The sequence below is a fragment of the Aythya marila genome, assembly GCF_965140915.1.
Source record: "Aythya marila genome assembly, chromosome: 14".
NCBI lineage: Eukaryota > Metazoa > Chordata > Aves > Anseriformes > Anatidae > Aythya > Aythya marila.
The window spans coordinates 18,258,687-18,284,825 of NC_139055.1; the positions used below are offsets into that span (position 1 = coordinate 18,258,687).

Consider the following 26,139-nt stretch of genomic DNA (forward strand, 5'->3'; position numbering starts at 1 on the left):
AAGCTAGGCCTTAGTGAGGAAACTTTAGCGGTTCTGTTTGGTACATGCCACCAAGATGGGCCTGGGCCAGGCTTCTCATGGAGACCTATAAAAGCAGCTCCCTGCGAGGAACCTAACCTCCATCATGCCAACATTTCGGCTCGCCCCAAACAAGCAGGCCCAGCTGCCAGGTACAGACCAGAGGTCAAGCACAGTGCAAGAAGGTGGCCTCTGTGCAAGGAGCTCGGAAGCATTACAAACTGACCGCAGCCCCCATTCCCCTGGGCTGCTCAAGGCGAAGAGGTAGCAGGTGGACAGGGGGAAGGTGCTTTTAGTTTGCTTTTAGTTCTCACTGCTCTGTTAGCAATAGGCAATAAATGACGCTACTCTCCCTGCGCTGTGTCTGTTTTACCCATAACAGTAACCGGTTGAGCAACCCCGACCCTTGAGCCCTTTCCCGTTGTGCTTTTTGTCCCCATCTCCCTTTGAAGAGGGCTCATGAGGGAGCCATGCGGTGGTGTTGGCTGCCTATTAGTGCGAAAACAACCACAGGAGTGCAGATTTTACATTGAGTAGACACTCGTGCATTACATGTGTGCTTTATTATACATTTTTAGACACGTGTGGCTCGGAACGGGCGGCCGGGCCCGCGTCCTTCCCCCTCAGCGGCCGAGCCCTCGCCGCGCCTCCAGCCGGCCGCGGCCTCCGCCGGGCCGCACCGGGCTGGGCCGGGCCTCGGCGGCCGCGGCGCCCGGCCCCACCTGCGGGCCCTCCGCCTGCAAACCCCACCCCCGGCCGCTCCCCCGGCGGCTGAGGCCCGGCCCCATGGCTCGGAGCTCGGCGTGCCGGGCCCGGCCGCTTCCTGGCCGCGGGTAGCAGGCGGCGGCGGCGGCGGCGGCCGCAGCAGCACGGCGGCGCCATGCGGGACTACGAGGAGGTGTCCGCCTTCTTGGGCGAGTGGGGCCGCTTCCAGCGCCTCGTTTTCTTCCTGCTCAGCGCCAGCATCGTCCCCAACGGCTTCAACGGGCTCTCCATCGTCTTCCTAGCCGGCACCCCCGCGCACCGCTGCGCCGTGCCCCGCGGCGCCAACCTGAGCGGCGAGTGGCTGAACGCCAGCATCCCGCTGGAGCTGCGCGGCGGCCGGGAGGAGCCGAGCCGCTGCCGCCGCTACCGCCTGGCCGCGCTCGCCAACTTCTCGGCGCTGGGGCTGCGGCCCGGCTCCGACGTGGAGCTGGGAGAGCTGGAGCAGGAGCCGTGCCTGGACGGCTGGGAGTACAGCCGGGACGTCTACCGCTCCACCATCGTCACCGAGGTGAGGGGCGACTGAACTGGTCTGTGCTGGCAGTTTCCAGTTGCCTGAGTAGCCTCCAGGTGCTGTGTGTTAACCGGGGTGGTGTGTGTGTGCATCGGCTGCTTGATTATTTCCGTCTGATAGCAGCTTATGTACCGTAGGGAGGACAGGTCAACCCAGCACGATGGGCTTGGTAGTTCAAGGATGCCTCTGAACTCGTGACATCCACCTCTTTTTTTGTCTTTAAAAAAAATAAGTCGATACAAGTCATCCTGAGTTGTACAGGGCTCATCAGCAGGATGCAGCAAGGCGCTGTTTTGATGCTGTGTCCAACAGGAGCTGAACTTTGCCGTGTGCCAGCTCTGCACCTGCTGGGAACGGGCCAAATCCTGGCCACCCCAGTGTGTCCCACCAGCCGGCAGGGCACTGAGCTATGTGAGGCTGTGCTGGTTGTCCTTGGGTCAGAGGAAAGCTCTGCAGACAGACCCGCGGGCACTGGTGGCTTAGGATGCAAGGAAATACTTAAATTTCAAAATGTAGAGAGTTTATGTATGTATTTATTTATTTATTTATTCAGAAGGGTTGTAAACCCTTTGTACAGTCCAATTTCCTCCTTGTAGCTGGGAACAAGTTTTACAGAACTAGCTATTTTCTGCTCAGAGGCCTGTATTCCTTGCTTTGCAAGGATGGTGGTGATGGATGTTCGAGTGCTTAATGACCACCAGCTGATCTGAGCGCAGAAGCCTTCCTCAGGAGAAGCTGGGTGAGGAAGGGAGCACAGGGAAGCAAGGACAGGGCAAAACCTGAATTGTTGAAAACTTCCCTTGAGCATGCACATCCTCGGGGCTTGGGTTGCGTTTGACAGCTGGCACAAGGCATTGCCTCACCTGTTACAGAAGAATTGCTTTCTTCATGAAGAGGAAAACTGCTCTGAATTTCTAGATCCTGGTCGTTAGTGAAATGTATGGTTGTGAAAAGCTGAGGCAGTCTTAAGACAGCATAAGGCAGTTTGCATTTTCTAGACTTAGGCAATTCACAGGCGAACATAGTGGTTTTGTCCCGAGTGCCCTAATAGCGAGGTTGGCCTGGCTGAGGCATATTTTGTCAGCGCTTTGTGTCTCTGCAGCTTCTTCACTGAGCTTTGACTGGCTGCGAGTTACAACATCCGAACTCAGAGTATCCTCCAGCAGCTTCATGATCTGTAGGGAACAGAAGCTGCTCACATTTCGGTGAGGCTCTGCAGCAGCTCTCACCCGGTGGCTGTAAGGTTTGGCAGATGTGCTGCGTCTGGGGGAGGTGATGCATCGTGCACCGAGGCAGTATTTTTTCCCTTTAATATTAATGTTTCTGAGCCAGTTTTGCAACAGCCGTGGCCTTTCACATACTTACAGGTTTTTGGTGTTAAACTTGTTTAATTTGTTGGCTTGGTGCTGCTGCTTTTATGATTCACTAATCCTGCCTTTAGTTGCATATCTCTAACTTGTTGAATAATCATGAGGACCTTTGTCCCAGATTTCTGTAGCTGACACTGGGAGGGGGAAGGGGGAATTTTTTTATGAAAGGTTTTTGCACAAATCTCTCATGACTCTAGAGAAAGCCTTCAGTTACGTTTCTGCTTTTGAAGGAAAACTTAACACATTTAGTTCTCTCTTCAGTTGAAGGGGAACTTTCTTTTTTCAAGCAGACTAACAGCACAATGCCGTTAGCTAGTCTGGAGTATTCAACCAGGAACAAAATCCCTTTTCATCTTTTACTTCTTGAGATACTGTGGCTTGAGGGGTATGAAAAGTTTTCCTTTAGTCAGAGTAACCATCTGTGTCATTCTTATTCCTCCCTAAGTCCCATAAAAAAAAGAATGTAATCACAATAAAAGTTTATATATGGGACTGAAAGATACATAAACTGGGGTAATTAAGGGAAAAGGCTAACTCCCAGTCATGTCTATGAAAGCTTAGTGTTTGGTTAGGGTCTATACTGAATAACTGGGAACAGAACTGAGCAGTGAATTTGAGCACTAATAGACTAGAAAAAATGATATAATGAGGATATACGAGATGACACAGCGAATAAAACATTTTAGTTTGGGAGTAATCTTACGTACTGAAGTGTGGGAGTGATTCCTACAGACTGAAACTTAAACAGGTGCAGAGTTTTGTGTACGCATCTTTATTATGTATCTTTTTTAATTATAGAAATATGATTGTTTATCAATTTAAAGTCAGTTCAATGCAGGCATCCTTTTGTACTCCAGAGTTGCACATTTTATGCCTCTTGCAGTCTTAACACGTTTCATTTTTTTTCAGAGGAAGGATGCTTACCCTGGGAATTACTGAAGCATCCTGAGGCCCGGTGTAGTGCTGGAGCTCTGGGCCCTGTAAGAACAGAGAGAGAGTTCCCATGCAGGTCTTAGGGCCCTGAGTGTTCCGGTACCTTTACATCGAGGTGGCTGTCAGACCCTTGCACTGAAGCTTCTCCAGACCTGCAGGAAACAAGGGGAAGTTGTGGTGGTGACAGCTGGAATGACACAAATGGGCCCTGTAGTACAGCTGTGTGACGAGGTTCTGATGTTCCCTTTTTGCTGGGAGACAAGGGCTGTGTTAAAAGCACAGACTTGTGATAGAAACCTTAATTTCCACAAGCTTTTCTAATAGGGGAGCCAGCAGCTGAAGCATAAATCAAACCCCTGTCGTCCAGGTTCAGCTCTGGCTGACGTCTTCAATCACGTTAGTGCAGTGTCCTCAGAGGCAAGAAGTCATATCAGGACTTCCACCATTTTTCATCTGCTAAAAGCAGTGCATCCTCTTTTTTTGCTGCAGGTTAACATCCGCATATTCTTCTGGCTGAAGTTAGTAGTGATGGCTATGAGCTGGCACAGCTGTGAGTGTCAGAGCTAAGCACTAACTAAAAGGCTAAGACTTTAAATGATTAATGGATGCAAAATCTTAGTATTAATAGTCATCGAAAGAAAAATGTGTACTTTTCAGCTCAGAAGTGAGAATGAATGGCTGGCAAATGTACTAAGATCATTTAAAAATGATGAGGTTTTCGTGGTATAATTTAAGAAGCGCATAACAGGACTCTTCAGAATTGTGCTCGTAAACATTTCTAGCCTTGGAACGTAAAACAGGGTCAGTATTTTTACAGAATAATAGACTTGTAGTTCCTATAATTAAAATCTAAATAATGCTAATGTAGAGGTACTGTAGGCAATCAGTTACAGGGTATTGTTCCTATTTTGTCTTTAATTTTGGATTAAAAATCAGCTAATTTCTCAGTTTACCTCTGTAAAACTCAAAAATAATTACAAGGGGAGAAATTGAGCGTAAGGAATGTTTTGTAAATGCAAACTTCTGTTTAGAGATTAAAAGCTGTGACAGAATATCTAGAACCTCCAACTATTTGGAATATACAAGTGTATTTTCAGAGGAAAGGGTGTTTAATACTGCCCTTAGCTCTCAGCTAAGTGGAGAATATTTATAGGAGTCTAAACAAGGCCAGATTCTGCATCAATGGTTGTAAGTGCTCAGTTGTGAGACTGGGATTTGTTTATTTTTTATTTTTTTTTAACCTGCCTTGATTTACAGAGAGAAGCAACTGGTAGGAGAGAGCATGTTATGTTGGATTAGCTTCAAGAATTCTTGCTAACATGTTGATTTTTAAAAAGCAAATATTAGCACACGAGACCGTCCCACTTTTTTTCAATCATGCATGCTCTTCTCAGCAACAGAAGTGTGTTTTTTTAAAAAAACAAAACAAAAAAAAAAAGAGAGGATTAAGTAAGAGGACACTGCACTGTAGCTGTAAGGTTTTTCCTTATATACCAGGTGTAACCGGGTAAGGCTTCCAAAGTTTTTAGTATTTGCTGTAGTCCTTCTTTGTGTAGGATTCTAGTACTGGTATCAGGAACGTACAGGTGCTCCTGCAGTGGAATAATTCTCTTTACATTGAGAAACATGCTTTTTTTTCCCACCGTGGTCCCAAACTATATTGTTGACCTCACAATTATTTCTGTAACTTTCCAAGTGTGTTTGGTAGCAGCACGTATTTGGTGGCAGTATGCATTTGCTTGCTGTGATGCTGCATTGCAACAACTTCTGATGCTCTGTAGAGCTTCCCCATAATTAGACTTGCAGTTTCCATGTTCTAGTGCATTACAAATGCTGGGCAAATTTTATGCTTAAATATGATTGGCACCTTGTCATTAGCAATTAGAGTTTTGTTAGTTGCTGTTACACCATGTTGGAAAAGATAACAGGGAAACAGGGAAAGTTACATGGGATGAGGGGTCTGCATCAGTGTCTGGATAAGAGCCAGTGTGGGATTCAGTGCTAGTAATTCATCAACGGCCAGCTCTCCTTTCAGGGCACGTGGTATTCTGCTAGCACAATGGATGCAGAGCCTTCATGCAGAAAAAAATAAAAATAGTAGTCTGCCTCCTGGAGGTTTTGGAGGGCCTAGAGAATTTAGAAGTACGCTTTTTGCTTGGGGTGTGGCAATATCATCAGCTGGACTTGGGGCATCTGCCTAAACTTGCCTGGCAATTTTAGTTTGGTACCTTTATTTTTCACTTTGCAGAAGACTGTACAGAAACATTCAGCTTTAAAAAGATCAAATTTCATCTTGGAGGAGTCTGAATTTCATTGTGATTGCGGCTGGTGTGAATTTCATTGCGATTGCTGTAGATCCCAGCGTGTGAGCAGTTATTGCTGCTGGGTGTGAGGCTGCAGAGGAAGGATCGCCCTGACCTGAGAAACGTTTCAGAAAGTAGTTACACCCCAGCCAAAGGACCTGCAGGCTGCTTGGGTAAGGAGATAGGTTTAAACTGCACCAGAGCATGACCTCTTCCAAAGTTATTAAAATAAAAGGTGGTGAGAAAGCTCTGTGGCATGAGCATTGGGCACTGGTGTTCAGGAGCTTGGCACTTCGCAGTGTCGGTAGGTGCTGTTTGAAACAGGGCTGAAATGGGTTTTTTCTCCTGTTTGGAGCCACGATACCTTGTTGAGGTTAGCCTTATCTTATTTACTGGGACAAAGGCCATGCTATCCAGCAGGCTCACTCAAAGAACACAAAGAAATGAAACTAGCACATGATGTAGAGCACTGGGTCACGGTGTACTGTGCTCACACAGCTCCGCCAGCAGCAGGATTCAATCAGTAACTACTCGGGATCCTTGCTCCGAGCAGTGCTGGCCTCCTAGCAGTGATGCTTCAGTGACTTCTTGGGCAATGTGCATTTCAGGGAACAGTGTGCTTGCAGAGTGGCTCTGGGAGATCGATGCCCCCATCACAGACAAGCAGTAAAAGACCTGGTTGGTGAGGCGTTGAAAAGCCAAGCACTTCAGCCTACATTAACCAGCGGGGGCGAGAGGTAACAGACCTCAATGTCTGTTTCAATGGCTGTGCACGTGGAGTTCATGGCTATAAATAAGCGGTATTGCACAACCGAGGTAGTTTTCCCTTGGAAATTTAATATTGAAGTTTGCTTTGGTGCCCGATTCGAGTGCTCTTCAGCATAACGGCTCCTAAAACCGTGTTAACAGAGGCACAGAAAAACAAGATGGTAATCAGAGTAGCGTTCGAAGGACCAGTATGTTTCCACCTGCCAACGCAAGAAGCTTCTGGCAGGGCACTGTGGCATTTTATAACCATGAACTTTTCCAAGCAACGTCTCTGCCTCAGCGCTCATAAGAAAATGTTTGTTACCGGGCACAAACACGCCAGTGTCTGGCAAGCCAAGTGTTGTGCAACCTGCGTGCCAAAGTGCAGAGCGGAGGGCGGGTGAAAGGAGGCGGCTCATTCACAGGCACAGAGTGATCAGCTGGGAAATAATGACTCGTTTAGTAACGATACACTGTAAATCACCGGGCTCACTGTTTGGCTGGTTCGACTTCAGTTCTGTCACTGAAAAGGATGTCTGGTTCCTGCGGCTGCTGGAAAGGGGTGAGAAGGCGAGTCTGTTACGGCAGGATGCCTGCTGGGAGTGGTGGTTGAGCTCCTGATAAATGTCGTGTGAAGACACAACAACCACAGAAACCTCTGTTCTGTGGAAATATGCAGCAAACGATCATTATCAAACTTACAGTGTCCTGGTGTTGCTTTGCCAAAGCTTCTTGGCTGGATCTGGCTCTGTGAAAGGTCATCAGAGAGTCACTCAAACTTTCTTTAGTCTACAAGGAATGAAGCGTTTGAATAAATACAGATTTAATCATAAATACGTTAATTATGGTTTTTAGTCTACATGATATTGATAACTATAGAATCACATCTGAGTTGGAAGGGACCCACACAGGTCATCAAGTCCAACTCCTGGCTCTGCACAGGAGCACCCCAAAGTCAGACCACGTGTCTGAGAGCCTCGTACAAATATTTCTGGAGCTCTGGCAGCTTGGTGCCGTGACCACTGCCCTGGGGAGCCTGTCCCAGTGCCCAGCCACTTTCTTGGTGAGGAACCTTCTCCTAACACCCAGCCTGAGCTGCCCCCATCATGGCTTCATGCTGCTCCCTTCAGTCCCAGCTAGTTAAATCCCTTACAAGGATGGTGTAAATTTGGTGGCACATTAGAAAACCACAACGTTGAAAGGAGCTTCAGTAAGGATGGTGTTGGTAGGGTTTCTTGGACCCTATTTCTTTATTGAGTGTCCATCCTTCAGCAGGCAGTGTGAAACTGGAAGGGCTTTGGGAATAAGTGCAAGAGTGAGGCTGAGGACTGCAAAGTCTGATAGAAGACAAAGAAAACCACGGTCATATTTATCAAAGCAGTGGTTAAGAAATGACTTGAATACAGTTACAAATTGGGAAAAGGTGTGTTCTGCTTGCTCCTGTGACCTTAAACAAATACGACTTCATCCATAAGGACTATAATTAAGACAGTCTAATGGTTGGCGGCTTAAGTTGCACAAACACAGGTGAGAGTAAGTCTTTATGAAGGAGGATAATTCATCTCTAGGAAAACTTCTTGTAATTCCAAACTAGATGCTATTCCATGAAACAAGGGGTTGTTTCGGTTGGGTTTTGCCCTGGGGATCTCAAAGGCACAGACAGCAGTGTCCATTCAGTGACTTGCAGTGATTACCCAGCCCTAAAATGTGCACTATGGTATGGTGAGCTATGAAAAACTGAGGGTTGTGAGCTTCCGACAGCCAAAGGCTTAACGATAAGGAGACAAGGAGGCATGAAAGATATAACCCTGAAAGAGAGAAGGAAAAAGCTGTTTCCTGTGGGCATTCAACATACGGCTGGCAAGCAGATGCTGGCATTATGGTGTGGCAGACCCTCAGTACACCGGGACCCCAGCAGCCTGGTTTCCTATGGGGCAGATCAAAGCTTTGAGAGCTGCTCCAGTACAGATTTTAAAAACAAAGGAACAAAAAACCCCATGAGTGAAACGCCCAGTACTGAATTGTTCGTAAGCTGGGGCTGAGGGGGATTAGTTTTATGCCCAGTGTAAATATTTTCGTCTTGACCTGCAAATCGACCTGTAAATATTTTCATTTTCAGGGCAAATTGGAAACTAAAAAATTTCCATCACTAAAAGGCTGAAAGGGCCCCTGTGGGGGGTGTTTGAATAACGGAGGCTGGCAGGGTTTGGCCGCACATCAGAAGTGCTGGGTGCCTCCAGATCCCGGGGGCTGCGTCACCTCCTGCCCCCCGAGAGCAGGACGGGGGCGCTGGGAGCTGCTCCAGCCACAGCACAGCAGTGAGGGAAGGGACAAGGAGGCAGCCCTGCTGTTTTTGTCCTTTCTTCTAATATTTACACGCTTTTTTTCCCCAATAACACAAACAGAATTATAGACTCTCAGTCACAGCTGTTGACACTGATACAAAAATAACACGACCGCTGTTTCAGAACCATCAGAGTGAAGCAGGAAGTGATTGCAAGCCAGTGCCATCTTCGTTTAATAGGTATCTTTATTTCCTCCTCTTTTTGCCAAGATTTGTTTTCATTTTTGACATCTCAGTTTGCTTGGTGTATATTTCAATTTGTATTCTAAAGATTGCACTTGACACTTTCCCAAATAACTTGAACGTGGATTTTGCAGGTGTCTGCTGCAGACCCGTGCTGTGTAACGAGCTGCAATCTGCAATTAGGTCCCCAGCAAGCAGTGGATCTCCTGTCTCTCTCAAAGCCATATTAAAATATAATAAAGAGGAGGCATTTTTTCCTATACTTCTGACTGTATAGTTCAATTCCTCGTAAATTAGAAGTGTAAATTTTTAACAGAAGACTTCCCCATCAGCAGGAAACTAAAGCTTCGAGTCTGTTCTCAAACAGCTGCTTGAGGGGCTGCAGAGCCTTTGAAGGCAAGCACGAGGAAACTGTTAGCTACACGTATGTGTGTGAGTGATCATGCCCAAAACTCATTTTTTTGTAGAGCTAAATCTGTTCCATAGGTTGGCTGCTTGTTTCTTTTATGGAGGTTTTCTTTCCAAAGGGTACATTTTCATCTGGGCTTAGCTGTACATGGAAGGAGAGGGGGGATTCCTGTTCGTTGGAAGGCTTTCACGTTCTCTTTCCTTGCAGTGGAACCTCGTGTGTGACAACGACTGGAAGGGACCCCTGAGTACCTCCTTGTTTTTTGTGGGAGTCCTGCTGGGATCTTTCATATCGGGACAACTCTCAGACAAGTAAAGTATATACACCAAACTTGCTGGCTCCTTGATACTGTTTTGCAAGCAATTCTTGTATGTGAAGTTTGCTCTAAGTGTCTCTCTGTGACTACTAACACATCTTAATTCTGTGACTGTCCCATCCGAGTGCACTCAGTGTGTGGGATAAATGTCTTACCTTAGACCAGAGCATTACAAGGATTGTTAGCGGGTGTTACCTTTACCTGATTATTTTTTTCAGAGAAATCACTTCTGCAGCAAACTATTTTTGCACCAGAAAACAGGTGCAGGAGATAAGATACATATGGAGAAATCCATAATGTTCTCTTCAAATTACTTCGGACTATGTTCAGGGAGATTCCTGAGGCTTGTTTCCCTCGTTCTGAGGTCAAATTTGAAATTCTGTTTATCAACACTTAGAGCTTCCCTTCTTCAGACTCAACATCTGAGTCCAGTGAGCTGTGTATGTAGAAGCTGGAAGCACAAATGCTGCTCGGCTGTGCTCCAGCAAACATTTCAGAATGGGAGCTGCTGTGAATTTCTGTGGTGCAGATGGTGGTTTTTTGTGTGTCTTTTTTTTTTTTCTTTTTTTTTTTTTCTCCTGGTTATAACCCTGAGATCTGCTGTGCAGTGCATCAATTGTACCGATTCCTGGGGAACAATACGTGGTCCTCTGATTAGTCAATTTGCTTGGAGAGTTTCTGTTTGAGACGTAATCCCCATGCTCCCAGTTTTGTAGCATCCATTCTGTTTCCTTTTCCTTTTTACATAGTGCCTCAGTCCATCAGAACTGCTAAGATCCCTTAAATTAGGTTGCTTTTTTACCAAGCTTTTTTTTTTTTTTTAACCACTTACTGATAGTAACATCTAAAAAACCTGAGCTTTACCTCTTTCTGGCCTTTTCTTTTTTCTTTTTGTAACATGCTGATCTGTGTAATGAACTCTGTGCTGCTCGAAGGAGGAACATCTACTCCTGCTCTTGCATTTTAAATAATTTTGCTCCCAGTGATTTGTCTTCCTACTCATCCCATCACAAACGAAGGAATAGCGTTACAGCACATACCTAAAGATGACTTCTTCTGTGGCCATAAGAATATGATTTTTTTTTTTTTCTTCGCCAGTGGATTTCATAATGTATTTAGGATAGTTATGCATGTGTTATTTCCCAGACTTTGCTTTTTTGCAGATATCTTGTATCTCCCAAGGTATACAAATGAGTAACAGTATCTTTCTCTTTCTGAAGGTATATTTCATGCTGTTGTATAATGATGTGGGGTTTTTGTTTGTTATTTTTCCTTTAAATCGATGGAAGGTTTGGCAGGAAGAATGTGCTGTTTGCAACCATGGCAATGCAGACCGGCTTCAGCTTCGTCCAGGTCTTCTCTACCAGCTGGGAGATGTTTTCAGTGTTCTTTTTGCTGGTCGGCATGGGACAGATATCTAACTACGTGGCAGCGTTTGTTCTTGGTATGAAAGCCCTGCTGGGCACAGTATGCAGTCTTTAGTCCTACGCACTTCCCTGCTCCTTTTTATACTGGCTTAGTGTTGGCTGGGTTTGCCAAGCAACACTGTTATTAAGATCGTGTTCTCACCACGCATGGATAACTCGTGCTCTCTTTGGAAATTTCCAGTGGATAGAAGTGCAATCTAAATTAATTCTGTAGCTTGCCTTACTAAAAAGGCAAAAACCAGAAATTGATCGTTTGAAACAAAATCTATCTTCTAGTTGGAAAGGTGTGTAAGATGATATTTTTCAGGGATTTGTGTTGTTCATTATGGGACATAAATGTGTATTTGATGTACAAATTTGTAAAAGAAAGTGCTGTATCCCTAAAACATCCCATGGTAAAAATTAAAAGACGTAATGATTCTTACATCATTTGCTTTCAAATTAACTACGGTCATATTTGATCTGATGGGAATGTGAATTACCTTATGAATCTGAGATTTCAAAAACAATAAAATGAAGTCACTGGAAATAATACCAATCACTGTCCAGAGAACCAGATGTTGGCAAGAAAATCCTTTTGGGCTAGAAAAGGCCAGCACAGCTGTGAAAACAGTGTTTAGCTAACATCAACACGTGCATTCTGCTGCAATTTATGTAATCTTCTTTGATTTCTGCAGAAACGGGAAAGATTATCTCTTTAGGAGTCTCTCGATTTGCAGATCCCAAGGTGGTTTTAAAGGAAAGCATTGACCCTCTGATAGTTCATTTTAATTCTACTGCCAGTAGCCTGGCCCTTTTTATTTACCATAATCCAAAAGATTTGCATTTTTCAGGCGCAAGAGAAAAGAATTTCAGAAGGTAATACAGGTTAGAACCTAATTTAGGAAAAAAATAGGTAATTTTTCTGTAGTATATCAGGTGATTTTAGCTCCTGAAGTAAAATGGGAGATTCTAAGAACGTGTAGCTAACACTTCTGTATTTCTTTCTACCTAAAGAAATACAGTTATAGCCTGATTCTCTTCTCTTTGTACTTATAGTTACCTGGGTTTATGCAGGATCATGACATGAAACAGATCTGGAGTGCCTCAAATATTGGAAGGCAAAACTGTATATGCTGTAACTACCCAATGTAGTATATTTCAAAGCCAGTTATTAAGGAATTTTTGTAAGTTATCTGGTTGCTATTAAGTTAAAATACTAATCTTCAATCTTTTTTTTTTTTTTTCGAACAGGCACGGAAATTCTTGGCAAATCAATCCGTGTGCTATTCTGCACGCTAGGTGTTTGCATATTTTATGCATTTGGCTACATGTTGCTGCCACTGTTTGCTTACTTCATCAGAGACTGGCGGATGCTGCTGCTGGCACTTACTTTACCTGGGCTGCTCTGCATCCCACTCTGGTGGTGAGTACAAAGAAGTTATAAAACATTACTGTTTAGAAGGAAGGTCTTGCCAACAGGTTTTTAAGATCCAGATGCTAGCCAACCTTTACCAATGAAATTCAGGAGTGGGCAGGTAAAAAGCATACCCAGTCTATTAAGCTACAAGTCTGCAACTTTGATCTCTGATTCATGTCTGAAAAAAATAGCGTTCATTTTCTGTAGGCTTCTAGAAAATGAAATGATTCCCTATTGAAAGGAGGGAGGGGGGGAAAAAAAGGCAAAAACTCATCCTCCTGCATCAACCAAAATCAGTGAACTTTAAGAGCAGGCCTGGACTAAGAGCAGAATGAAAAATGGTTATTTTGGGAAGCTGGGCAAATGGTATGGTGATACAGATATGACAAGGTGTAAAACAGTGCTTGCACACCTGTGAGACTGCAATATTTTCATCCACAGTTGGTGAAATACAACCTCTGTGATGTGACATGTAAAGTTTAAGTAGTCCACATGGTGGTGGTGTTTCTTCGCTTACACAGACTGTGTCTGATTCCATCTAGCTTCTCTTATGAAGCTGAATGACTCATGCAGATTCCACTTTCTGTAAACAGTGTCACAAACAGGCAAGTCAAGAACTGATTTTATAGGCGTTAGTCACTAAGCATATACTCTTAATGTACAGAATGCTGCTTATGTGTTCACATTTCTGAATTTCTTTAATTAAACCATTTCCCCATACTTTGAAGTTTTAGTTGCTCTTATTTTCTGAATCATACTTCAGCTCTTTAGTGTTTTTTTTAAAATCCATGAACTCATTTTAATCTGTTCTTGTTCAGCCTGCTAGTCTGCTCTTGTAAATCTGATTTGTTGCCTTTGCTGTAAGTTCTGCAAGGTATGGCAAGTTTTGAGCTCTTTAGGGCCTGGAACAATATGTGTTGGTCTCTGCAGCAGTGTGTTCTGTGGAAATGCTGACGCATTATTATGAACATTTCTTACAGGGTCATTCCAGAATCTCCACGGTGGCTAATCTCTCAGGGACGATTTCAAGAGGCAGAAGACATACTCCGAAAAGCTGCAAAAATTAATGGTATTACACCCCCAGATGTAATACTTGATCCTAGTGAGGTAAGATTCATTTAGCACTTAAGTTGTTTGCTAGAACTATTAATGAGTACAGAAAGCAGTTAATTTCCAAACATATGAATTGAGTTATGCCTGCAGTGTGTTATGTATTTCTCAAATGGGTAGAAGTTCATCCTTTTCCTGAAATGCCTTAAAGCATAATACCCTTTAAAGCCCTTGATGTCCCAATCCCATGCAACATTCTAATGCAAACATGTTTTTGATCCAGTTGACAGCTCTTTTCCTTTTAAACCTTTTCCATTTAAACCTCATTTCCATTTAATTTTGAGGGGAAGTAATGCATTTGATTTACCTATTGCTTTTGTATCTGACTGTATCCCATATGAAGTCAGCAAATTAGCAGGGAGTCTAGTTTATCCCAGGGACCCAGAATGTGGTGGGCTTTCTTAGCCCACGCAGCTGACAAATGACTTGATTCTGATCTTTCAAGCCTCTGGCCACATTGAGGAGTATGTCTTGGGACCCAACAGAGAACACTTAATCTCCTGGTCTCTTAGCCTTTGTTTTCCTCTAGACACTGACCTTTTTGGACAGAAATGTCTGTTTTCTAGTGATTGGATCTAGATAGTAGTTATGCTCTGAACAGATTTTATGCTTGCCTAGTCTAATATAAAACTGATCCTGGCCAGTGGCACTGGAATTACTGTTCTGGTTCAATTTTCACTTAGTATTGAGGAGATCAAAACTTGAACCTCTTTAGAGTGGATGAGGAAGAAAAGATGCTGTTAACTACTCCATTTCTTCAAAGGTCTTCTTGTTTCCTCTGAGTATCTCCCCTTTGTCTGAGCAGTTGGTGGCCTTAAGCTGTTTAATCATCTCCACATTCATTCACACATCAGACAGACAAACAGTTTGCATAATCCGGGGGAATGTGGAGATCTGTAGAGTCTGTCTGGGCATGGTTGCTCAATTGTGTTCTTATTGACACTAGACATTGTCTAGCTGTTGACAGGAAAATTGATTGTCACTACCTTTGTATGTTCACTTGATTTACAAGGCCTCTCAACCAGGCTGAGCAAAATGATTAGCCATTAAACTCAAACCTGTTGCTATTGAGATTGAAAAAGCTTAATTTGGCTGGAAGGTGGCTGAGGTACAGGCAAACCTGTTTATCTAGACTGATTTGTAGATAGCAGGAATCTCCCTGGAACAGACTGAGAATGGCAGGAAAGCCAGGAAAGCCTAGACCTCTGATGATGGCTCTTTCACTGGACTTTCATAAGAACACCCTTTTTCACCCTTTTTTTTTTTTTTTTTTTTTCCTCCCGCCCACATTCTTTCTCATGCTGTAGGGATAAAAACTTACCCCCTGCCAGCACTGTGGCAAGAGAACAGAAAACGAGCTCTGACTCCAACACTGGCTTAAGGTCACTGCGTCTGGAATGCCTCCATCTCCCATTCGCAGAAAGAAATACTGATCTGTTCCCTGTCTCTGAGTGGGGCTGCGTGAAGAAGCAGCAGAAGGCAGGGGCAAGACTAGGGAACTAGTGATCCTGGGGAAGGGAGGGTGTTTACACAGTACTTATTTATGGCCAAAAAGATTAAACCAAAGCACATCAACTTTCAGAAATGCTGTTTAACGCTCAAAGGCAAATGAGCTAGATTAGCAGGTAATTGTTTAACTGCAGAACTGTTCTCTTTTTTTTTTTTTTTAAAGTAAAAGTAATGCTGTGACAAAACAATCTGTGCAAAGCCATTCTTCCTCAGTGGCCTGTTTACCCTGTTCTCTCGTTTGCTTGCTGAAGCGCTGTAAAGCAGAAGGCTGGCATCTTCCCCTCAGTTTTTAGGAAATATGTTTACACTGCAGCACGATTCTCAGAAATCTGGGCTCGCCGTGAGGCCCCACGCAGTTGGAATGAGCAGTCAGGATGGAGCTGCGCCCGGGGCTCCTGTCTGAAGCTTTCCTCAAACTGGTGCAGCACCCACAGCATTCAGGCTCTGAGCTTTCAGAACAGGGTCCAGGAGGGGACTGTCCCCAAACGGTCTGCAGAGCATAGAGCCCGGTTGGTTGGATTATCCAATATGAGGGGAATGAAAATGTTTGGGTGATAGTTTTACTCACAGCCCATCACTTTGCCCTCCCTGCCCTTGCCATAGCTTCTTGCTGTCACATTTGGGGATTGTATTGTCTGCTTACACAGCTGCTAAAAGGCTGGGCCCTATTTCTCATCGACTGTTTAAATTTTTGCAGTGTTCCTGGTTTTGTTTTGTGCTTTGTTTGTTTTTTCCTCCCTTTTTTTTTTGTTTCCTGTTTGTTGGTTTCTTGGCAACCAGGAGTGGCAAAACTGGAGAGTACTTCAGGAGGATCATGTGGTGGATGAAAAAGGGCCACGAGCTGTAAAGCTGTCCACAGCCTGTGCGGTGGGAGCCTTGTGCTCGGGAAGAAGGGGAAACGATCAAATGTTAAGCCTTTAATAGATCTTCTTGCCTTTAATAGAATAAATAAATGAAGATTTACGAAGGCACATACACTGAGGTTTGGAGTGCACGAGCAGCAGGCTACTGTTTTATCCTCCAGATCTGCAGAGCAAAATAGCACTTGGAAATAACTCTGACCTGATGCAGAAGTTACATAAACTGCTTGTTGGCATCAGCTCAGATGCAAGATGGTTCACAAGAGGAAATAATACATTATTTTGAGTTGAGGGACAAGACCTTAAGGGCTCCAAATCAGTCTCCAGCAATTAACTTGCCAAAAGATCACCTACCTGAATATGGAGGAGATGCTGATGAGGAATTAAGTTGACCTAGCAGTTGCTTTTGTCTTTTCATTGTGTGTTGTGTCTTGGAATGTATCCAGCTCTTCTCCTGGAAGGCCTGATGATTTAGGGGAAAAAGTGTTGCAAGCTGAACTAATGGAGTAGAGTACTGGATGTTAAATGGGACCAGGCAGAGAGAGAGTTGAGAAAAGTTTGAAGTAGCAAGTGTGCTATTTTGAAGCTACAATCTTACTTCACTTTTATCTGTAATCATTTGCACACACCACGGAGTATGCAGTGCTAACAAAAGACATTCAGTCTTTAAACATTAAGTGTAATTTGACTTTCTCGAGTCTTGGAAAATCAGAGGAGGAAGTAATCTTTGTACATATTTTTTGTGTTTGCACATAGTAGCAGTCTATCTGGTAAGAGGGATTCTTCTGGTTATGAAGAGAGAAGTTGTTGCTTAAATGTTGTGAGCTGTCTTGACAGCTTGTATTTCAACAAGTGTCAGAATTAAAAATATTTCAGCAATAGGTTATTTTTTTTTTTCATTTTATAATTTTGAGTTGCTGAAGTGGATGCTTGTTTCTTTCTTGGGTAGGTTTCTAATAGTTAGTAGGCTTGCAGATTCAGATAGATATAAAATCACCTAACAGAAAAATCTGGAAGATTGTCAGACCAAAACCTTGCTAACATTCTTACTGTGAAAACATTTAAAAATAAAATAAAACTGAGCAAGTACTTTGACAAACCCTGAAAATACACCATCTTTTGTGATGACAAATTATCACATGTCGAAAAAACAATTGTTCTTCAGCCATATATTGTTGCTTTATCAGAATTTCTTGTTTTAATCAATGCAAGTTGTTCTCTCATATCGCCTTTTAAATATTTTAAAAAATCTCTCCTTGTTACTCACTGTTTAAAGGTCTAAATAAAAGTCCTAAATTAAAAAAAATAATAATAATAAATCTTTCCTCTTGTATAATCTTATCAAGCACAAAACTTGTTAGCATGCTTCATGGAAGAATGCCTTTGCACTGTTTACACAGACGTGGTTTTATTTTGAAGAGCTGAAAAATGTCATGGGGAAGGGAGAAGTGATGCGCTGTCTTCTTGCTTGTATTCTTACAAGGAGGTTTCAAAACCAGGATAGATAATGGTGGGACTCTTCAGCTCCACAGCAGTTTGTCTCAATTTAAATACATTACTGTTAGGTCCAGCATGAGGAGTCATTTACTAAATTTATCCTGCTGCAGTTTAATCTTGTTATTTCTTGCCTCCTCTGTGGTAGATGTAGACAGTTTATCACTTTTTTGCTGGTCTTTAAAAACCATTCTTGCTCTTTTAAGACTCTGTCAGTCTTCTGGCCCTTAGGCTAAATAAGTTCTGTATTTTCAGCCTTGATCATGTTTTTTAAATGTCTCATCCTTGTTTCTCTCCTCTTGTCTGGGTGCAGTTGGCTTGCATGATGCTGAAGGTGTTGAGCTCAAAACTGGATGCAAGAATGATGCCAGCAGTGGCATATAAATTATAAATGTTGTTGCTTTATAATTCAAGTATAAAAGTAACAATAAGCAGCTGCTTTATGGAGCCTCAGGCAGAGAAAATGATTACAAATGTCAGCCTAAGTTTTAAATGATTTTAAATTAGGAAAGAGCAACTGCTTTCGCAGATACTTGGCTCTTGTGGTTATATAGCCATTTAGTTAGAAGCGAGGCACCTGTTTTGGCTCTGCAGCTTACTGAAATGGACCCAGCTGTACTCAAAATACTGGTGTGCAAGTCAGGCAGTGGACCTGTTTTCACAATAATTCTGCTTGCGTGATGTTAATGTTCTGTGCTTCTGTTTGTTTCCAGCTGCAGGATGTGGATTCCCAGAGACAACAGACATACACCATTTTGGATCTGATGAAAACCCGAAATATTCTAACTATCACAATTATGTCAGTGATTTTGTGGTAAGCGAGAATGTGATTTGGGAGTAAGTAAGCACAAAGGCAGCAAAACAGTAAGAAACTGCTCTTTGAACACTGAGATATTCTGAGGAGGTACGGACAAAACTAGTTTTAGCTGGCATATCGTACACAGCAATGGAGGGGTTACCCTCAGGTACACTAGGCAGCTTATTTTAAGTAACCGGACCATGAACGTTCTTCCATTGTGAAGTGAGGAGGAAAAAGACCTAATCTTTGGGCAGTGATCCACTTCGTGCTGTGCAGTCAAGTTTCTCTGTGTTCTGCTATCACGTAAGTGCTGAAGGAAAGGCAGTGCTGAGTGTTCTGTGCCTAACTCACACCTGGACACATCCTGATCCAATGACCTCGTTTACCTTGTTGCTTGTTGGTGAAGCATAACCTTCTTCCCAGCATCTCCCACGGCACCATAGATTCTGTCAGTAGGGACAATTGTGTGTTTCCCTGGTCACGGGGAAGCCGGCTGCAGTTTAGCAGTGACACGGTTAAGATGGCTCTGTGCCCAGCCACCGAGCTCTGTCCTGTTATCCTGACCAACCCAGGCACAGAGCCATGCAAACACGACTTGGGTGCTGTCCAGCCAGAGTGGGGCATGGCAGAGAAAATCCCTGATTGTTTGGGTCTGCCAGGATGCCATACTCCTCCTCCCTGACTTAATACACAAAGCAGGGAGGGTAATGACCCAGAAACAATTTTGTCCTCCCAGAGCTTCTTGTATCCTTCTAAACATAACGAGAAGCTACTCTAGGCCTCAGACGCTGTAGAATTCAGTTGTTCAGACTGTCATGGTAAAGCTATAACCACCCGTAATAAGAACTAAATAATATTGTTAGATCATGAATTAACGTCACATCTCTCAGGGGTGACCTGAAATAAGGAAGCATGCATGAACCTCACTCCCTCTCCATCAGCATGATTTCTGCAATTGGTAGATAGAAAGAGGTTCAGGAGGAGGACCAATCTGTCTGATCGTGTTCTTCGCTTTCTTTCAGGATGATAATCTCCGTTGGTTATTTTGGACTTTCTCTTGACACACCCAACTTGCATGGAGATGTCTATTTAAACTGCTTCCTCTCGGCACTGATTGAAGTTCCAGCCTACATTATTTCCTGGCTGCTGCTTCGAAATCTCCCCCGACGGTATTCAATGGCTGCTGCGTTATTCTTGGGAGGCTGTGTTCTTCTCTTCATTCAGCTGGTGCCTTCACGTATGGAACCATTGGTTGATCTCAAACATGTATGCTAGGTGAAGTCTAGTGCCATGCATTGGGCAGATGTGGAGGGAAAGTATCTTGAGGGGACTAAATATAGACGTTCAGTTCCTATCTGTGCCCTTCTTCCTTGGTTCTCAGTGCAGCTGCACTGGGAGCTCACACAACATAGCAATTCAGATTTTTAAGGGAGGGTCTTCTGCTTTGTGATCTGTTCAGATCAGCACTGGAGTCCAGTTTTGCCTTACCATACATCCCTGGCAAGGTGTTCTGGTAAAGTCCAAGTGTAAAACCAGGGCTAGACTAACTGTAGGTTAACAGGAGGCTACAGAACTTGCTTCCTAAACAACTGTCGATTACTCTTAGGGCTCATTTAAACAGTCATTGTTCAAGGCAGTTGCTGTGGAAGCATTTTTGATAAGCAAAGATGCTTGTACTAAATCAGAGTTGATAGATAAAGTAATGTCTGGCAACTGCAAGGAGGGCAAAATAACATTTATTGGATATCAAACAATATACATCTTCAGGCCAGTTAGACTGAGGGCTGTGGACTCTTTCTGATAATGATGTCAAGTATAAGTGGGGAGAAGGCTTGTTGCTTAGCACTTGTTTACAAATCAAAGAATAAACAAAAAATGAACAAGCACTGCCTTGCTTATTTTATACAGGCAATACATGAATTGCATTCTTTTTTTTTTCCCAATCCTTTTTTGGTTAATTGGACACTGATATGATCTATTTCAATCTTCAAATCTAACTGTCCTAGTTAAAGTCAACCCAGTGCTGTAGAATTAAATTATTGACTGGTAGCTGGGAACGTCAATGAGAAACCAGAGCAGCAAAGTAAAAATAACTTGTTTCAAATAATTAACTTTGCTCGTTGTGTTAAAAAGGAATATATGGCATTGTTTGCAATAGCAACAGTCTGGCCTCTGAAATCTGAAATAACCATTTCAGCTCTTTCTGTCGTACTTATTTTTAACCTGGCAGAAAGCCCCATGCTCAAGAGGAAAATCAACATGTTTATCCTAGCTTTCTTTTTCTAAAAAAAAAAAAAAGTTGCCTGTAGACATGTACAGGAAAAAAATGACATTGGATAATGGAATTAGACAGAAGTTATGCAAACACAGTGGAATTAATAGATATCATAAATTGTCAGTTTTATAGAAGTTCTTACTGCATTTTGATTTCAGAGTTCCGTGCCGTATCTATTCTCCTCGTGATGCTGGGGAAATTTGGGATCACATCTGCCTTCTCAATGGTTTATGTTTACACGGCTGAGCTTTACCCAACAGTGGTGAGAAACATGGGAGTTGGAGCAAGCTCCATGGCCTCCAGACTTGGCAGCATCCTCTCACCTTACTTCGTTTACCTTGGTAAGTTAGCTAGTCTGCACGTGTGCTGGGGAGATGGTGGTAGCTGGAAGGCGTTGTTCTAGTGCTGCATGCAAGGCTTATGACAGAATGGCATCTCAATGGAAGACCTAGTAGGGGGGATAAAAAGAAATAAAAAATGAAACCAAATCAGTTTTGCTCACTTGCACTCACTCTTGAACAGTCCCAGCTTCGCAGGCACCACCACGTGTGTCACAGAAGCCTGTCCAGCAGCACAGCACTCCAGTGCTTATGTCCTGTAGGTCCAGGATCCTTGTTCTCCAAGTCATTGTAACGGGACACCAACTACCAAGTCTTACTCATGTCTCCTGGGTTGTTCTTAAGTTGGCAACCACGTGCTAGTTTTAGATGTGCTTTTGACTCAGTTCAGCCTCTCACTTCTGTGGGTCACTGGGATTTTCTGTCTTCTCGTGGTTTCCAGATCCAGGTGGCTTGTGAAACTGCAGCTAAAAGAAAAAAAAAAAGATCTTAAGACATCTGAACAACGCACAATCATAACATAGAGAAATTTGTGTTTTATGCCTGTTGAAGAGGTGCTCACAATCTTACTGGTTCTGTAGGACAGCTCTCATAACTACTGTTTCCCATTCTTTGAATTCCTAAAGCATGTTTAAATCAACATGTGCTTTGAGTGCTAGGCCAAGAGGGTTTTGTTTTGTTTACTGAAAGCTGTACCTAGGTACAAATGGTGTCAGTGACTTAGAACTGATGCTTGCTTTTCTTGCATTCTGCTAGGTGCCTATGACAGGTTCCTGCCTTACATCCTGATGGGGAGCCTGACCGTGCTATCAGGAATCCTGACTCTATTTCTGCCAGAAAGTTATGGTATGCCTCTTCCTGACACAATTGAGCAAATGCTGTTGGTGAAAGGGTAAGTGTTGCCTCCTGATTTTAATCCTTCTGATTTTAATACATCTGTTTTATCTATAAATGTATGTGCATGCCTATGCATATGTTCCCTTGTATAGAGCCTTGCTAAAGTACTTGGTTTGCTGTATAAAAGCATACTAGCAGTAGGAAAGACTAGTTCTATAGAGACTAATGGGGTCACAGCACAAGTAATTAAGGACCAGTGTGCCTGTATACCACAGAAGCTGCTGGTTAAAAGTTGGCTGTGCATTTTAAAGAATTCTAAGAGTTATAACAATGACTGAAGAGTTGTAAAAAATTGTCTACAAAATACTGTTCTGGGGAGAGATGGGATCCACCACACTAAGAGGAGCAAAGGTGTCTTTGCCAGCAGGGCGGCTGGCCTGATAAGAGGTCTTTAAACTAGTAGCAGCATGGGAGAAGCATTTACCAGCAGTCTTGTGAGGGACTTGTGGACAGAGTTAACCTTTTATGAAGGAAAGGGAATGCAAAATCAACAAAAGAAGGCTGTTAAATGGGATAACCCCCTGCGTTTGCATGTAAGCAAGGAAATGCCTACAGGGTATTGTTATGGGGAAGGGAGGTGGGTGGGGGAAAAGACAGCTTGCTGGGGTGCCTCTGTGAGGTACCTGTACACTAGTGCACACAGCTTGGGGAATAAACACAAGGAGTTAGAGTTGTGTGTGCAGTTGCAGGGCTACAGTCTTATTGGAGTCACGGAGACAAGGTGAGACGGCTCCCATGACTGGAGTGTTGCAGTGGAGGGATACAGGCTCTTTAGGAAGGACAGACTGGGACAGCGTGGAGGTCGAGTCACCATCTGTGTGAGAGCAGCTGGAAGGAATGGAGCTCTGCCTCAGGATGGATGAGCCGTAAAGATTAAGGGTAAGCGTTACAGAGCAGAGCAGTACGGGTGATGTGTCGGGCATCTGCTGTAGGCCACCCAACAAGAAAGAGTAAGTGGATGAGATTCTCTACCGACAGCTGGAAGTAGCCTCATGTTCACAGACCCTGCTCATCATGAGGGACTTCAACCATGCCAACATCTGCTGCAGGACCAACACAGCAAGGCGTCAGTGATCTAGGAAGCCCCTGGAGGGCATCGATGACAGCTCTCTGACCCAAATGGTAGAGCGAAAAAGGAAGGGTGATCTGCTAGACCTTGCACTCACAAACAAAAAAGTACTCGTTGGAGATGTGAAAGTCAAAGGTCGAAGGCAGCCATGGATACAGTGGCCATAAGATGGTAAAGCTCAGGATCCTGAGAGGAGTAAGCAGGGTAAAAAGCAAGATCGCAACCCTGGGCTTCAGGAGAGCAGGGCCTCTTCAGGGAGTTACTTGGAAGAGTCTCAGAGGATAAAGCCCTGGAGAGAAGCGTAAGGAAGATGGTTAATATTCAAGAATCACCTCCTCCAAGCTCAAGACTGGTCCATCCCAATGCAAGGGTAAACAGGCAAAAATGCCAAGAGTCTGCATGAACAAAAAGCTCCTGGCAAAACAAATACAAAAAACATTTATACAGGCAGTGGAAACAGGGACAAGTAATCTGGGAGGAATCTAGAGACACTGTCCAACCATAGAGATGCAATTAGATGATCCTTCCCCTCTGTTCCAAGCTGGTGAGGCCCCACCTGGAGTTCTGTGCCCAGTTTGGGGCTCCCCTGTACAAGAGAGAGACAGACAGACTGGAGAGAGTCCAGTGAAAGGCCACCAAGATGGACTGAAGCATCGCTCCTGTGAGGAAAGGCTGAGAGAGCTGGGACTGTTCAGCAAGGAGAAGAGAAGGCTCAGGGGAGTTTTACCAAGGTATATAAATACCTGCAGGGAGGGTGAAAGAGGATGGAGCCAGGCTGTTTCCAGTGATGTCCAGTGATATGCCCGTTGCCTCGTGTCCTAAACCTGCACACAGGAACTCAGGAAACACTTTTTGTGCTGTGTGGGTGGCAAAACATTGCCACAGGTTGCCCAGAGAGTCTGTGGGGTCTCCGTTCTTGGAGATACTCAGAAGCTGCCTGGATGCATGCTCCTGGGCAAGCAGCACCAGGTCCCCCTGCTTGAGCTGCGGTTGGACCAGAAGGACCCAGAGCTTCCTCCAGCCTCCAGCAGCCTGTGGTTCTGAGAAGAGGGAAGGACTTGCCTAGGTATTGTCAGGTACCCAATTAGCTTTGGTAATTTAGTTAATAGTTCTGTTGAAGATGCAAAAGCTTGACTACAAGCCTAGTCCCTCTTCCCAAGTGTGTGTTGTAAAATGTATCTCATTAGGCTCCAAATCTGTTGTTCTGCTATGAGGACCAAACAAAAGTACATGAGGCATGCATTTGTAAAAGTTATTTGCTTTAAATATTTGCTTTTTTTTAATGGGCTTTATTTTTAGTCTGTATGTTTTCAATAGTTCTGCAATATCAAACTGTTATGAAATAATTTACTTTTCTAGGTTCTTAAAGTCATTTAAGTAATGGCGAAGGGCTGAATTCTTCCAATTTAGTTCAGCTAACCTAAAAAAAGCATTGGGAGTTTGGCCTTCTGCCATGGCTCTAATCAGAGATAATACGTAAGCACACACCCCTTGTTAGAAAGGGACCTGTCCAACTAAGTCAACAGAATATTAAAATTAGGAGTCAGTAATGTCAAGTAGGTTTCAGGATATCAAAGACTTTTTTTTCTGTTCTCTCATTCATTGATTTTTTTCCAGATTGGAATACAGGCCTGCATCTACAAGGAATTCAAAGGATGAAGAAGAAAATCCAGAGATTTTTAAGAGCACAGCTTTTTAATGAAACTGTCTGTTTCCTGGTGGATTGAAAGTTAAATGGACTTTTCTTCTAATATTCCTTCTAGAACAGGCTAGTGGCAACACTTCTTCCTGCAATTTTAACCTTATTTATAAATTTAAGCACTGTGTTCCAAACATTCTCATTTTACATGGCCATAAATACTGTGTAGCCTTCAATGAGATTTTCAGCCGCCTTAATGCATTAGTACCATGGAACAGTATCTGGTCAATCCTTTGTAAGTGTGTAGTTCAGCTGAACAATACTTGAAAATGAGTTCAAGGGCTAGCAGAGCACCTGGATTCATCAGTGAGCCTTCTCCAGAGCTGATGCCCATCAAGAATTTAAAATAGCTAGAAAAAGCTGCTAATTGGTTTTGAATCCTTGACTTCCGTCTCTGGACAGAAAACTTATTTATTATAGTAAAGGTTATGAAAACGTGCCTTTGTTATCTTAAGTGACTTTACATGTGCTGAATTTGGTAACAGATTCAGAAAGATGCAAAGAAAGATTTTTGAGAAGGAATTCTAACTTGAAATGTTTTAACTCAGCATAGTGAAAGGAGAGTCTTGCACAAAGTACCTGTAGCATTGAAGCTTTGCTCACAAAATCCACTGGAATCCAATGCTGGTTTTCAACTACATACGTCTGATGAAGTTGTTTACATCTGACACTGGAATGTGGCCTGATTTGAGGCTGTATTTATTTTAAACGATGCAAAAGGTTTCATCTGTGTGTGTAGAGGCTGTTGTGAGTTTGGAGTTCTTCCTTTTTGATGAGTGTTGGAAATTTTCTGTCTGAATTGTTTGTTTTTTAAATGTTCTGTGCAATTTGGGATGATGGAAGTGATTCTCCTGTCCTTGTTCTGTCCTTTCCACATACATGCACATCCACATACTATCAATAATCCACGCCACTCCATTGACCTCATGGTAAAATTTACCAAGAACAACGTTTAGAATATGTTTGTGACCACTGGTTCTTGATTCTCAAGTGCCAACGGTTTGATTCCTGGGAGGTCTGTTACTTCACTTAACTCATGTTAATTGTGTGTGTGAATTTCTTAAAGGAAAAGAAAAATCATGTTGAAAATCTGCCAAGAAATTATTCCTTGGGTCATAGAAGCACCTTTGGCACTACCTGTGTTTCTTTAAATACATACAATATACACCTACGCACAGTTTTGTTTGTGCCATCCTGAACTTGCATTAATACTGTGACAGATGTGTATGGTGAAAGCATTTATCTGTGGCACTTGTTTGTGTTTTGTCCTGTCTTATAACGACTGAATAAACAGAACCTGAACCTGTATAGTCCAAGCTGTTAGGGGCCTTACTTTCTAGGTGCAGCAGCAGTTCATGCAGTTG

At 43.4% G+C, this 26,139-nt stretch overlaps 1 protein-coding gene across 2 annotated transcripts; it reads left to right on the forward strand.

Moving 5' to 3' along the window:
• The first annotated feature begins 863 nt into the window (after positions 1-863).
• Positions 864-26,081, forward strand: LOC309883410 (organic cation/carnitine transporter 2-like). 2 transcript variants are annotated; one of them, XR_014318449.1, is made up of 11 exons: positions 864-1,291; positions 9,791-9,894; positions 11,189-11,343; positions 12,560-12,731; positions 13,706-13,832; positions 18,412-18,512; positions 19,520-19,734; positions 20,931-21,113; positions 21,867-22,002; positions 22,691-22,886; positions 24,694-26,081. XR_014318449.1 is itself a non-coding variant. In XM_082771430.1 (10 exons), exons 1-10 carry the CDS (start codon positions 899-901, stop codon positions 24,773-24,775), a joined length of 1,668 nt encoding a protein of 555 aa, XP_082627556.1. In that variant the 5' UTR covers positions 864-898; the 3' UTR covers positions 24,776-26,081. The 2 variants fall into 2 exon arrangements, 1 of the variants encoding a protein (XP_082627556.1); XM_082771430.1 differs by lacking the exon at positions 22,691-22,886.
• Positions 26,082-26,139: the final 58 nt, after the last annotated feature.

What these genes read in the sequence shown, in the direction of transcription:
- LOC309883410 (XM_082771430.1), top strand. Translation starts at nt 899, where the DNA reads ATGCGGGACTACGAGGAGGTGTCCGCCTTCTTGGGCGAGTGGGGCCGC. An exon ending in CGTGGCAGCGTTTGTTCTTG is followed by an intron (nt 11,344 to 12,559) that starts GTATGAAAGCCC and finishes TTTTTCGAACAG; the next exon opens with GCACGGAAATTCTTGGCAAA. An exon ending in ACCTTACTTCGTTTACCTTG is followed by an intron (nt 21,114 to 21,866) that starts GTAAGTTAGCTA and finishes GCATTCTGCTAG; the next exon opens with GTGCCTATGACAGGTTCCTG.